Source organism: Pelobates fuscus, chromosome 11, assembly GCF_036172605.1.
Source record: "Pelobates fuscus isolate aPelFus1 chromosome 11, aPelFus1.pri, whole genome shotgun sequence".
In the NCBI taxonomy this organism is placed as follows: domain Eukaryota; kingdom Metazoa; phylum Chordata; class Amphibia; order Anura; family Pelobatidae; genus Pelobates; species Pelobates fuscus.
In genome coordinates, this window is record NC_086327.1 from 98,139,192 (window position 1) to 98,155,344 (window position 16,153).

General features: G+C 40.6%; 1 protein-coding gene across 1 annotated transcript in view; it reads left to right on the forward strand.

Annotated features, from left to right (window-relative positions):
- The window catches only part of LOC134577381 (trichohyalin-like), a 97,227-nt gene that overhangs the window by 626 nt on the left and 80,448 nt on the right, over positions 1 to 16,153 (forward strand). Inside the window, exon 2 of the mRNA XM_063436094.1 lies at positions 15,874 to 15,997. Coding sequence (XP_063292164.1) covers positions 15,949 to 15,997 — 49 coding nt within the window. The 5' untranslated portion in view covers positions 15,874 to 15,948. The remainder of the gene's footprint in view (positions 1 to 15,873; positions 15,998 to 16,153) is intronic.

A 16,153-nucleotide genomic window follows, 5' to 3' on the forward strand; every position in this document is an offset into this window, starting at 1 on the left:
TATTTATTTATTTCCATTTTAGATGAGAAGTAAATTTATTTTTAAGATTAGTATCTGGTCCCTTGTACTAAATCGTCATTTTACACATGGAATCCAAACCAATGTATACAGCATGCCAGTACATTTAACACCCATACTATCCTATGTTGGTTTATATATACAATTATTTGTTGATATTTTGTTCTCTAAGGGGTTAGAATCCACTATATCCATTCACCATTATTTCCATGAATGGGGGTTTCCTTGATAACACATTTTATGAACCTGACCTTTTGTGTTTATGTGCAAGTCAATATTGTATATCTGGCCAACCATATAGGTTGTTTGGCTATGCCCTTCGTGGCAGCCAAATCTCCTGTAGTAGAACAATTTTGTCATGTATACTACATAGAAGATATCTGTTAAGAACATAAACTACAATGGGGTTTATTCACTAAATGCCCAATTACAAAATTTTGCTAAAATAGACCAATGGTAAATAAAAGTGAATTTGATTTTTTTTTTTTTTTTTTTAATCAGCCTATATCTTTCTATTTGGTTTTATATTTATTACAGTTTGATGTTAAGTGAATATATTGTGTTTTGTTTTTTTGCACAGGGTACATTTTACTTTTGTTACTTTAACTTAAACATTGTAATTTTGTAATTCCACTGTAATTTGCAGTTTAAGGAATAAGCTACTTATTATAAAATATTACATTTAATAAATAATGCTAAAATACAAAGTTGCACATATCTATTGGTACTTTTGCCTCTGATATCTTCATACTGTCAAAGTAGTAGTCACTTTCAGACTCTTTAATAAACTGTGAATTGTCATGAATTCAAATCTTTGGCCTAAATGTCAACTTTAAAAAAAAGCCTGCTGTGTTTCGATATTTACTATTTTGGCAAAACGAAAATTAAAATTGATTTTGAATTCTCAACAACTGACCGTTTAGTTAATAACTCTGAATGTGTTTCCACATAAAAATGAATAAGGGCCACTACACCACATATAACTGGATTTGTGCTAAAATGAATCCGCAGGTATACTGCTGTGTTACGTGTGGATGGAGGCAGTAAATACGTATGCTTGTATAATATCATACATTCGCTCTTCCTCCTGTATCGGAATTAAAGGGAGACCCAGAATTGTCTGACTTCTTAGCTACTTCCTGGTTGAAGCGATAAAAAAGTACCTTGAAGTTTTATTTATTATTTTAAATATATTTTGCAAGGAAAAAAGAATGGAATTAATGGATGACAAAATCCATTCAAGAATGTTCCTTTTAATTTAATTGGCAACTTAAGAACATATATATATCTCCATTTGTTTATTGGATTTATGTTTATGCCAAGCATCGCTGCATATTTACTATGACTTTCTTGAACTTCCTATATGTTGAATATCAGGCCAGTTTTTATTTGGGACACTCGTTGTGCCATCCCAGCTGCTCCATATTTTGAGGGATTTTTACACAAAGTTGTAGTTTTTACTGAAAACCAACCATTTAGCCACTAATGTACAAGCACTGGCACTATACCATACTGTACATTGAGGTATTTCTATTCCTTTCTGTTTTTGTACATAGTGATTGCCTGGATAAACAATGCAGGCACATTTGATAATTTGCCTTTTTCAGTCAGTGTGAATTGTAAATATTTTGTTTTCCGATTTTAACATTCTCAACCAATGAATAATGTTAAAAGACAAACAGAATTAATGTAACTAATTAGGAACAATTTTAGGGATATCTGTGAAGAGAAGAAGGATATTGCGCACTCAGTGAACCAAGTTATATCAACTTAAAAAGATTTTACTCTAAGTAGTGGGATAGCGCCAGGGGACTCCTGGCACCATAGCCACTACAACACACTGTAGTGGTCATTGTGTTTAGCATATCCCTTTAAGAGGCAGTTCAATGTTAAGATTTTACAGTCCCCAAATTCCATGTTGCATGACGACATCTTTAAACAGACACTCTCCGCTTCTGATTCTCTGACATTAGTTGTTTCTTGCAGCCCATTCTACCATGGACATCTGCACAATGAGAACATGTCAGATTTTTAAGTGATGCTTGCTTACTGTTTACATTTATAGTAGCTTCCCTACTGAGCTGATGGAAGTATTGTTTTAAGCTAATCTAAAAATATGCATGGGTATATTTACTAAAATAATTTAAATTTGCTGTCATTTACTGTTTAGTGAATAAACCCCATTTTATTTATTGGCAACATTATTTTTGTGGCATACTTTTTGCAATACATCTTACATGAGCTGCCTGTTATTTTAATGGGAAGATCGTGTTTTAGACCAGGGGTGCCCAAACGGTAGATCCTCAGATGTTGTAGAACTACAACTCTCGTGATGCTTTGCATGCTGTTAGATTCATAAAACATCATGAAAGCTGTAGTTTTAAAAAACCTGGGGACCTACCTTTTACGTAACCCTGTTTTAGACTATACTGCATGGATGATGATGATTTTCCGCAATGAACAGGAAGGGAAGTACGGATCACCTCCATGCAGTTTGGTGGCATATTTCAGTCTTCTGGAGATAAGTGGAAGTTGCTCTCCTGGGTGGCACTTACTGTCTTTTTAATGAGGGTGGTTTTAAAAGAACAATTCAATCTCTGGATGCTGCCCAAGACTTTAAAATCCACTAGTTTCAAGCAGCATTGGGATATGTGTGTCCCAGTTGCCCCAACAGGTAAAGGTAAAGTCCTGCCCTTATCCCTACCATAGCCTTACACTATACATTTAGTCCCTACTCCTTACCAACCATTAACTCCAACACTATCTTAACACATACACGAATGCTGACCTAAGAAAATCATGTCATATAAAAGATAAATAACTGTGATGTGTGTATTATGGGGAAAGAATGCCATTCTGTAATATGTGGCTCACTGTTCAGTGGCCTCTCTCTGTCTCTCTCTTTTATGTGTATTTATAATAATTTGCTATAAATAATTCTATTAGGTTATTGGGTATACGGTTGCAGGGAACAAGTGCTACACACACACACACACACGCACGCACGCGCGCGCGCACACACACACACCCCTTTTATGCTAATGGTCTATGTTTATAACACAAAAGATTGCTTAGTCCTGATAAATAAGATTATTGCAGAAAAAGAAAATAAATGGCATATTTCATCCAATAACCCTTAAAGAGGACTGTTGCCTAATGTTGGTGACAGTTCTGTTTCATCGTATGCCAGGAAACTTTAGTTGAAGTAGTTACTGGAGTAAGGTATGCAGTAAAGGTTAAATTAATTATACATATGCTATAGGCGGCACCATCTTTCTATGATGTTGAATAAATTAGAAAATGTCCCTATTTTGGTTAATTTAGCTACAGTCCACTTGGGGAGAGGGCCATTCGAAATATATATCTATATATATTCTCTCTATGAACCATGTGACTCCTGACCAGAGAGCATGTGTTTTGCACCTCCAATGCATACAGAACTAATGTAGAGAGGGCCATAGTAGTGCAAGAATTGTTTTGGGCCCCCATCCCCCATATCGAAAGTGTGGCCAAAAGGTAGACCCCAATCTATCATACAACTCCCACAACGCTTTTGACAGCTGGGGCTCTACCATTTTCTCATGTGTGTATTTAGCACTTAGTAGTGTTTGCATGTAAGCATGGTTTTGTATAGAGTACATTAGTGTGAATGTAGGGGTGTGTTTGCATGTAGTGTTGATGTTTGAGTGCAGGGGTATTTGTGGCATTTGAGTGGTGAGATGTATGCACATATACTCATTCACTGCCACACAGATATACACACATGCAGATGCACAAACTGACGCACATGTCAAAACGTACACTTTTATAGCCACCCTCCAGTTTCCTATCTTTTGAGTGCAGGAGGGTGACTTTCCGGTTGTCCAGGCTGAGGCAGTTGGGAGTTAGGGCGTGTCTCTTCCAGTCGTTGCCTCCACCTCTCTTCCTTCTCCTCTTCTCTCCTGTATGGCTCCACGTCTCTCTGGGAAGAAGTGACCGGCATTGACCTCCTCCCATGCTTCTGCTAAGAAGGGGGTCCGATCGCATTAGTAAAGGTCCACAGTACCCGACCAGACTCCTGCTAATGCATGCCTACTGGGCGGTCCTATGTGTGCGGGCCCCACTGCATACTTGGTAGTTCTGCCACTGCCTCAACCTCACAATCAGACATTTGTTTAGTGATTCACTGAGAAACTCCAGAGTAGAGGTAGAGATAAAGGTGGTCAACAGTTACCTGATGTGCAGACCACAGGCTCTACCTCCTGGAACACAAGAGAACAACTTGAATTAATGCCCCCTCTCAGGCCATAGGTCGTAGGGAGAGGGGAATACACAACACCTCAAACATACCACATACCCCACTTAAAAACACGCAATGCTACACCCAGCCCACAGACTCACACATTTATAACACATACCACACCACAAACACACACATACCACACAGTGCCCACATACAGCACCACAAAGCTACTACTACACCCATACAAAACACGAGAAGTTTGCAATGTACAAATAACCCCACAAACAGTTCCCCCCACACACACACCACCACGTACTGCTCACATACACCCACCCTACAAGGCAGCCATTGTATGAATATGTAACACAAGAAGAATTTCCCGACATGATATTAATTTAAAAAGAAAAACACACACATTTGGCTGGCATTCCAACTGATTTTTAAAAGTTTTATTTTGGTACAGCTCTTCTAAAAGGTTGCCTTCATCTGGCGTATAAGTGAGAGTATTTTTGAGACTGTTTGTTAACAGATGAAGATTAACATTTGCAAAGTGGCTTTAGTCTTAAACGCACAGAATCCAGTGGGTTGAATAAACCCTCTTCTATAATCATGTGTTTTTTTTTTTTGTTTTTTTTTTTACTATTTAAATATTTGGTGTGTAATATCTCTTTTACTATGCACAATAAATATAAGCATATTTTTCTGGGGTGTGAGTAGTCTTGTCTTGTCTTGTGGTTGCTGTCAGGATTGCCAAACTTTAAGGTGTTCCGACACCTGCTGTAAACCTTTTCACATACGATATGTTTATCCCTCGCCATATTTTGCATATCTTTCCTCTTGGTCGTTTAGAGGTGTTAGTATTTAGACGTCTTCTGTGACAAAAGCCGTTATCATAGCTATTGAATTCTGTCTGGTTTCCCCAGCATATGGTACATGTCAAAAATGACATGATGGCTTCTAAGAGAGAATTGCATTCTATCTATACATTTTATAGTTAAAATGCTTAGGTTACATATTGTACAACTGAAAAGTGCTGATGGTAATTCTTTACCTTTAATGCTATGGGCAGTACTGGCTATTCCAAAAGTACACCACTGTCTAGCATACCTCCCAACTGTCCCTATTTAAAAACTGTCTCTATTTTGAGCCCAAATTCCTTTTTGTTTTGTTTTTCCTTGGAGTTCCATATTGTTGGTTTTGTCTGAGTGTATAACTTGGCTCTACAGCAATAATCCAGTAATGTCTCTTTAATGGGACAGTGTCCCTATTACCCTTAGTGCTGCGATGTTACATTGCAGTTCCAGAGCAACTAAAGAGCTTCCTGGTTTGAAACGGACCTTTGATGCTGTACATCCTCACACTCTGCATTAGGACCTCCAGCGTCCGATATTTCCTCATAGGAAAGCATTGATTCATTAAATGTGTTTAAACTATGCTGTAACCCTTTTGAACTGCAACGGCAATTTATATCTGTGAAAGTTACTAATCCTATAAATATTATCTCGTAAGTAGTTTTAAATTAACACCCACACCACTTTATCTCATTGAAGTGTTCTGGGTGCAGTCTCCCTGTTCCATTCATCCTGCAATGTGAATCATTCCAGTTTTTGAGAAACCACAATGTTTACATTGCAGTGTCAAGACTGCCTCTTGTGGCTGTTTACCAGACAAGGCACTACATTGCTGGGAATATGGTTGTTTATCCCTAACACTATAGTTTAAATTTTAAGCAATCTCTGAACAAAACTGATTTGAAATAGACCCGAATGCCATAAAATCTTGATTTCATAAGACAAACAAAATTTGTATGAATAATTTTGCAGCTGCTTATTTGGTAAACCACATTCTCATCTGTAACAACTGGAATACTTTCTGTACTCTGCTTTTTTTGATCTTGCGTTTTCATGCATTCATTATGATTTAGAATTTCTGTACATATGTGTGTATCTATAATTTTATTTATATGCTAACTGATTTTATAACTTGTATCTGAGTAGGCCCACTGATTCGGAGTTGTCTGCTTTCCACATCTTAAGATTACCATATGTTTTGGCTAAGTTCCATTCCCTCTCTTACTAAAGATTGACATCAAGACATGCATTAATTCCCTGTTACTATACTTTTGTGAATGGTCTGTATTGCCAATCATCTTTCTGGAAGATCACGAAAAACACATAGAGGTTATGAAGATGCTACAAAGATTGCATTTCCAGAATTTTGTTTGCATATGTTTTGTATGTGTGCACCAAATTCCATTATCTTATAGCTTGACATTACAGGACTAATATATTGCCTCTCATAAAAATCAAGTGTTTTGTAGCATTAGGATTCTAAACTAAACTGGCCAGGGCCCTAGTCACTTCTTATTCATATATATCAAACCTGAATTCAGTTTATGGTACTTGAATGTCTCATCCACACATTGCTCACTGCTGCAGAATGTTTTTACTTTATAAATATGTTTCTTCAAATTTCTCTATTTTATGCAAGGTTTGTTTTTGTTTTCTTAAATGCTCTACTAGTGAAAATGGGGCTTGTGAAATATATTTGTATTTAATTTTTCAGAATACGAAGGAAAAAAAAATGACCCCCAACATTAGTGGTTTTTATGTTGGACCTATATTTGCACCAACCTAGGTATACTAAGCAGGTGCAAGATAGACAGCCAATTGGACAGTGGTAGCCTGGAACATGTTATACTGTTTTCAGGGATAGAGTATGTTGTAAACACGTGAGAATCCAGGTTTTTCAACTTTGGGATTGCAAAGGTGACGTCGCAATTTATGCCCTCCGTTCTAGGTACATTTGCAAAATCCCATCAAATGCCATGTCGTTTCAAATAGTTTTTATTGAAAATGTTATAAAAATATTATTATAAGGCCATGTCTAGTAGAGGAACGGAAGATTTATCATCTGTTCTTTCTGGATGCTTTTTCTTATGAAGAGCCAAGGTATATTCTTTGCCGATGTCCTCTGTCTTTGAAAGTGAGTAATATCAGGGATAGACCTGGAAAGGGAAAGCACCTTCTCTCCCTCGAATTCTATTCTCTTGACATATCCAACCTCTGTTAATCAATAAGGGCAAGGAAGGCACTGGATTATATGTTATCCCAAAATTATGTCATCATCATTAAGTGATCATGTGCACAGTTTCAGCTGCGTCAAACAAATAAAATTCCTCTTAATCTATGCCTGAACAAATCTATCCATCTGGAATGTACCTCTGGAGTCTTATAAGACTCCAAAGATAAATCCTGGATGAATTAATTCGTTCGGGCATAGTTTAAACGCAAATTGTAGCAGCTGAAATGCATTCATGCGAAAGTCTAGTAGCTAGCTTTACGTGATATGTCCATTGTAACGGAGTTTCCTGTACCCCGGTTGGGTACCTCCACCATTGCATGTTCCTAGTGCTCACCGAGGAATCCGAGCACTCCTCCAGACACCATAAGCACTGCAGAACCTGCAACCGCCGCAGCTTGGTTAGGGTCTCGCCGTCTCCTACCCACCTTGGACCTACGACAAGGCTCCAGGTTCCAGTGGGTGAACCTCTCTTCAAGCAGGAATAGCTCTTACAAGAGCTTAGAGAATCCAAGGGAGTATAATGATTATAGCAATCCCTTGTAGTGATATAGCTGTCCCCTCCACACAAGAGACAAGACTCGAGTTGAGGGTGAAGAGGAACTCAATTTTAATGGAGGCACACTGGCCTTTTATGCAAGTTTCCCAACAAGGGTGACACCCACGTGGACCTTGTTGGACACAAAGTTAACAAACCAATAAAAACAGAGTTCTACTGTGAGACACTCCCATACAGTATACACAATCCCTCCCCTCTGCCTGGGAGATAATAAAGGCAGATAAGGTAATAACTTAATTATCTCCAGGCAGAAAAAACAAATTTTTCACAAAGTCCCATAAGTACCCCAAAACACAACACGTCCCCTAATAGCCGTGAACTGGGTGAACAACATATCCAAAAATCACCCAGATCAGATCAGGGGTTCAGAAATTTTAAGGAAGTCATAGTTTTGCGCAGGCATGGTCCCATACCCAAAACAGTTCCATAGAATCGCGGCTAAGTGCCGCTGGAGGACCGACCGGGAACCTTGAGGTTTTCATGCCGAAAATAGTTCCAGGGCATTCGCGGCTAAGTCCCCCTGAAGTCTATTCGCGGTTTTGGTCCATGTGAACAAGATGGCCGCCACCACATGTTCGGATGGCGGCCACTTCAATTGTTCGGGAGTTTGAAGTGCCACTTTGAAAGTTCGAACTGTGGCCATAAAAATCCAAAAAGGCATAAACAGTGATTTAAACCAAGTTCTATCACAGGGACCATAGGAGGAAGGGACCTTCATTTCCTGAAGTTGAAGGTGAGCACTTTCTCTCAAACAGGAAATGGAGGTGACTTAATGGACCACTCTAGGCACCCGGACCACTCTAGGCACCCAGACCACTTCAGCTTAATGAAGTGGTCTGGGTGCCAGGTCCAGCTAGGGTTAACCCATTTTTTTATAAACATAGCAGTTTCAGAGAAACTGCTATGTTTATAAATGGGTTAATCCAGCCCTCAAAGCCTCTAGTGGCTGTCTCATTGACAGCCGCTAGAGGCGCTTGCTTGATTCTCACAGTGAGAGCACGCAAGCGTCCATAGGAAAGCATTGATAATGCTTTCCTATGAGACCGGCTGAATGCGCGCGCAGCTCTTGCCGCGCGTGCGCATTCAGCCGTATGGGAGGAGAGGAGGAGGATCGGAGGACAAGAGCTCCCCGCCCGGCGCTGGAGAAAGGTAAGTTTTAACCCCTTTCCTCTCCCCAGAGCCCGGCGGGAGGGGGTCCCTGAGGGTGGGGGCACCCTCAGGGCACTATAGTGGCAAGAAAACGAGTGTGTTTTCCTGGCACTATAGTGGTCCTTTAATCTCCTCCTTTGGTCAAAGAAAGTCAAGCAGATGAAAAATACATATGACAAAGTAGTCTTATGCTTTAAAGAAAAGAAAAGATTCTGAGAGAGTAAGGAAAGAGGAAGCGATAGTGGAGAGGTAAGTTTAGCATGACAATGCCGCAAGGTGTAGCTCAAATCCTTACTCTAGTAGAAACATGAGCCAACACCAGCAATAAATGAAACCTGTTTTAGTCCCCCGGCTTGTGGACCTGGCAGTGTTTTGACCAAACCATAGGGGTCTTTGTCAAGCCAGCCTTAACAAGGACTCGAAGCATTGCCAGGTCCAGACGTTTGTGGAAAGAAATATTTAGTTTACCCTTTTGTGTTGTGACTCTCACACATATGTCTAAGAGATATTTTGTGGACATGTTGACAGATTGTGCATGTCACTGTTATTTAGACTATAACTTGTGAATTTTTTTTGTTCTGGACATCAGTGGGAATACCCAGTGGTGCCAGGAAATTAAACCCCTCTGCATGTTTAAACTAATGCTAAGTACTGTATCTGGAAAAACTTATGTTCCTGTCAGAAGTATTATTATTTCACACTTCACAAACTTTTCCATGGATCTATAAAATCTAGTTTTATTATGCCTTTACTCCCTGAATTAAAAGCAATGTTCAGCAACCATAAAGTCCTTGGATGAAAGCACATATTGTAAGACCAATACAACAGACATGTAAAGCAGGGATGCCCAATCTGTAGATCCCCCCAGATGTTGTAAAATTAAAACTCCCATGATGCTTTGCATGCATCTAGAATGCCTTTAGAATGACAATGCATCATGGGAGCTGTAGTTTTAAAGCACCTGGGATCTACCTTTTTAACACCCATAAAATAAAGGATTCTATGGAAAATAAGAGGATATTTTATGCTGTTTAGGTTAGAAAACCAGTTGTCTATCATCTTTTACTTCCTATTCTCTCTTGGGTAGTAATTATGGGTATTATTTGAGGGCTGTGGTCATACAGGACACTAAACTCTATCTAAAGGTACTGTATACCATGAATTGCGGAGAATGGACACTTTCTAACCCATGAAGTCTTAACAGAGCACTGAGAGTACCATAAGCACTCTGAGCCCACTGTAGCTGTCATGGTGCCCTCCCAGGGTAAGTAGTCAAAATATTTCACAGCCTGGAGTTGCAACTGGACACCTCTGCGATAAGACCTGCGATGAAAGGAGGCGCTCCTTGGCATAGCATCATGGAGGGTGTACCTTTTTTAAAATATTTGTCTCTGCCGGTCCATAGCCTGTAGCATTCTACTATGTAGAGTAGACTTTTGACAAATGAGGCAGATTGGCCAGTATGCCATCAAGAAGCCAATGATGGTTAAAAAAACATTTCTTCAGTATTGATATAGAACACAAATACCTATGGGCTAATCAAAATATTAGGTATTATATTAATGATGGAGAAAGAATGTGGTATATTGTTTATTTTTGTTCCGGCAGCTGTGTACAAGGCAGAAGTGTGTGTGTGTGTGTGTGTGTGTGTGTGTGTGTGTGTATATATATATATATATATATATATATAATAAACAATACACAAGATCCAGCGCACTCTCCTATCCACTAAACAGCAACTTCAATGTTGACAGATTTTATTAGTTTGTAAAAGTTTTTTTTAAAAACGCCTAATCTAGGCAAAAAAATGGGGATTTAGTTACATTATATGATCATACATTGCATAAGCCTGCCACAACATCAATGTACCCCATCTTTGGCAGGTCCTACTCTCACAGTCTAATGTCTGCTCTTATGAGATTAACCACTTACTTGGGAAAAAATTCCATCTGAGGCTCTCTGCAGTACAAGGCTAAATAGGGACCTGAGATGAGGCACCTGTAACAGGGAGGGGTGCAAAACCAAGGAGTTGGCTAGACTCCCAAATATATATAGGAAACATGGGGGGATGGTTGCACTCACCTAAACATGCTTAAATGGGGTGCTGCTGGGGGCCATATTATACAATAAACAATACACAAGATCCAGCGCACTCTCCTATCCACTAAACAGCAACTTCAATGTTGACAGATTTTATTAGTTTGTAAAAGTTTTTTTTAAAAACACCTAATCTAGGCAAAAAAATGGGGATTTAGTTACATTATATGATCATACATTGCATAAGCCTGCCACAACGTCAATATACCCCATCTTTGGCAGGTCCTACTCTCACAGCGCACTCTCCTATCCACTAAACAGCAACTTCTGTCAACATTGAAGGTAAGAAGGGAGGGGGGGATATAACTTTTTTTTTTTTTAATGAAAAAATGTAATTAAAAAAAAAAATCACACTAACAGCCCCCCCACACACACATCACCCCCAGACACACACATCACCCCCAGACACACACATCACCCCCAGACACACACATCACCCCCAGACACACACAGCCCCCTCCCCCGACACACACAGCCCCCTCCCCCGACACACACAGCCCCCTCCCCCGACACACAGCGCACGCAGACACACAGCGCACGCAGACACACAGCGCAAAGCACCCTCAGAGAGACAGCACCCTCAGACAGACAGCACCCTCGCTCACACACATACACATAAATAAAATAACCCTCAGTGAGTTAACAGACAAAGAAAATTAGAAACCTAGAATGTGACGGCAGATAAAAACACCCTCACACACAGCACCCCTCTTAAATACACACACACTGCGCCCCTCACACATACAATACGTCCAAATATATATATATATATATATATATATACACACACTACAGCACCCCTCACACTGCACCACCACACACATTACGCTCCAGATACACGCTAGATCCCTTACCCTATATGCACTCTTAATCCTCTCTCTCTCTATATATATATATATATACACATACACTCTGGGTCCTTTACACACTAGATCTCCTACACACCCTCTCTACAACCCCTACACACACTACGTCCCCTATATACACACACACACACACTACAGCCTGTATGCACACACTCGCTACATCCCCTATAACACTATGCCCCCTATACACACACTATCTACAGCCCCTAGCCACACATATTACACCACAAACACAAATTAAATTGACCTATTTACACCATACCACACCACACTCTACACACACGCAATCCCACAAGCAGGCTCCAAACACATGCACCATACACTTTCCTGGCCCAATTGTCCTCTGGTATCCCACTAGTGGAGACACCGGAGACAATTTAAAAGCAAACACAGCGCAAGCCTTTTTCTAATGCCAGAGCTCTTCAGCAGGGCTCTGCGCATTGAACCAACTTGCTCACTTTGAGAGGGGGTGTGCTTGTCATTAGTGATGACAAAACACACCCTCTCTGGCCCCGCCCCCTTCTTAGGGGGCCGCTCTGATTGAAAAATGCCTGGGCCTAATTTTTTTCCCAGTACGGCCCTGGCTGTATTCCAGCTTATCAACCTTGACTGACAATTCCACATCCAGATACTGGACTTTCTCGGGACTAATTTGAGCCGTGAATTTAATTGGTGTTGATAGTTTAAGATCTTCCACCATCCTATAAGCTTCCAATTCTGTGCCCTTCCCCACAATTAGGAGATCATCTATGTACCGGTAGTACCCCTGTATAAGGTGGCCATACGGGCCCAGGATGTATTGCTTCTCGTATACATACATGTATGCTTTGGCATACATGGGGGCCATAGCTGCCCCCATTGAAGTGCCGGATACTTGTAGGTACCACTGGTCCTCGAAACGAAAATAGTTATTTTCCAAGGTGAGTGCCAAGATTTCCAATACGAATTCTATTGGTGGTCCATTGAATACCGTCGAAGCCAAAAGTACCTGGCGCATGGCCTCTATTCCTCCTTCATGCGGGATCACCGTATAGAGGATCTTCACGTCCATTGTAATTAGTAACGGTTGGTAGTGCTGAAATCTTTATTATGGTTCATAATATATTATATTATGGTTCACTGCCGTATTATGGTTCACTGCCGTCCGTTCTGTCTTTTATCTCCATAGCGACGCATTAGCATAGCGGTCGCTATGGTGACGAACGGCGCACGTCATTCCGTGATGACGTCATTAGAGGGGTGGAGCCTGTTCGCGCAGGCGCATTGTGCACTGGGGGACGCCGGCAGCACGGCAATTTCACTGAGGGTAAGCTTATTCATTGATTGTTACTAATTTATTTTTCATTTATTGCATCTGCTTAATTGGAATAATTGTATAGGGCAGGGGTAGGCACTATTGCCATGCACGGCACTCAAGGCTGCTAGAGCCAAACAGGCTCTGGCCTATCAGGAGTCCCAGTAAAACTTCAGATATCTGGTAATCCGAAAAGGTGGTGAAGGACAATCCTCAATTTATGCATTTCAGCATGTAGAGGAAGTGATCTCAGATCACTTCCTCCCAGCACTTGTGAATGGGAATCCACACAGTAGTAGAGTAGCACGCAGTTACAGCTCCTGTCTTTGACATGTACCTGGCCGACCTGGTCCCCACTGGAACCCAGGGAAGTCACCCACACTGCTGATATACACAGAAATGCAGAATAACCCTTCCCTCCATACAAATAATACGGACAGCCCACACACAAACCTACACACAATTCGAACAAACGCAACACCACTAACAATCCAAATACATGCACACAACCCCACATGCAGCCTCTCACATGCAATACCCCAAACAACCCCCACACACTACCAAACACACAATGTGACATATCCATCCACACACACAATTCCACAAGAAGCTCCCATACACAGCTTACATTCATATGTATCATACACAATACCATAAACTACTCATGAACATATACAATATAATAGCTCATATACGCAGGGCCGTCTTTAACTCGGGGCAAATGGGGCAGCTGCACCGTGAGCCCCGCTGGCCTCAACTATTTCTCACCCCCCGGCCGGTAATCCGCACACTAAGGAGGCCCTCCGGCTGGCCCATGCACAAAGGGCCACTCGGTGGGCTTCTGTCAGCAGGGGTCTGGTCGCGCGCTGAGGCGCTTTAACAGCGCGAGTGGACCCCTTGATTTTCGGCAGCAGGCTGGGAGGAATGGACGGCCGTGCATCACTTCCTCCGACAAAGAGAGGAGTGAGTGGGAAAGAAGAGTAGGCAGAGTGGAGGGGGGCTGGCCAAGAGAGCCAGACCACCAACTCTCAACACCTTCAGCCACCAGCAGGAAAGGTAGGAAACTGGAGGGTGGGTTTTAAAGTGTAAATTTTGTGTGTGTTAGAATGCTTGTGTGTGTGTGTGTGTGTGTCAGTATTTGTATGTCTGTGTCTGTCGGTGTGTGTGTGTGTGTGTCAGTATATCGGTGTGTGTGTCAGTATATCGGTGTGTGTGTCAGTATATCGGTGTGTGTGTCAGTATATCGGTGTGTGTGTCAGTATATCGGTGTGTGTCAGCATGTCTGTGTGTGTCAGCATGTCTGAGTGTGTCAGCGTTGGGGTGGAGGACGTGATTGCACGCCTGGGGAGGAGGAAGGGGGGACAGGGTCCAGGGGGCCCCAATCAAATGCTTTGCCCAGGGTCCAGTCAATATTAAAGACGGCCCTGCATATACGCACAAATACAACGATACAAAGCAATTACAGTAAAAATAACACAAGCAGAATACGGCAGCATACACACCTCAATTAAAAAAAAAATAGGACCGCACGCTACGGGACATCACAATCCTATATCGGCACGGTGCTGCTAAAAGGTTGCCTACCCCTGGTATAGGGTATATAATGTGTATGTATGTCTCATTAATTTCATGATCCTGATGAAAGTCTGCATGGACTGAAACGTTGATCCTGGATATTTTAATTATGTGTCATTAAACTTTGGACTTTTAATTACGTGAGTGCAACCATCTCTTTGAATTCCCTGGATATTGAAGCTACTTTTTGGTTGGCACCCGGCCCCTAAGGGACATTTAAGCGTGAGTGCAGGAGCAATTTTGTTATATATATATATATATATATATATATATATATATATATATATATATATATATATATATATATATATATATATATATATTTTTTGTTTTTGTTTAAAGGAACGTATGTGGAAACCCCCGTGCTTGTATTTCATTAGGTCTGCTTACATACTCCATCGATTGCATACAGGAATTTTTCATTACGCACACACCCATGCAATTTTCATAATCTGATATTGGCACAATAATAGCCTGTACTGCAGTACATAACTTTCAGTTTGGAATTATCATAGAATCACCTTACAATTGTCAGGTATTTTTTATTTTTGTTAGAGCTGCCCCAAACAAATGTAAGTGCTGTTATTGTGAAAACTTCCAGGAGAAACAGTCATGAATTTGTAGGTTGCCAAAGTTTACAGAACACGACTGCCAAGCCTTTAAAGGGGGATCCAGGAACAAACTTGTTATAGTAGTTTATTTTGGGTAGTGTTGTGTTTGATTTGTTTTATTTATGTATACTTTTCGCTCACTATTGTGTTCACTATTTGCCCCAATTATACAGATGAACAGTTAGCTCTGAGCCCTTTCCTATTTACCTCTTGATTAATTCCCAAAGAGAGCCTACTTTATATATGTGCAATCTGTCCCTAAGTCCATATAAGATGCTCACATAAATATTAGCAATTTTACATATTCAGAGCAGCACAATTACACTACAATATTAATTGTCATGTGTAGATTAATCAGTCACAGAGTGTTTCTAAAATGTATAACTTTCCATGTATTTCAGATCCCCTCCTTTACGGTTCATTGATGTGAATAAACCTACTGAAATCACAAGAGGGTCCAAATTGAGTGACGCAAAATGACCGATGTCCCGATCGATAAATCGAATCTTCCTCGGGTCAACGAAGGTTAGTAATTTGTTATAATACAAAAAAAAAAAAAGGTTTGTAGAGAGAACCTGATTTAGGGGCTGTAAATTTTCATAAGAAGTCTTATGAGATCAATAGTTTGGGATATATAGGTGCAAAGTCACATTACCTTGGGAAACTAAAATCTGGGGTTCC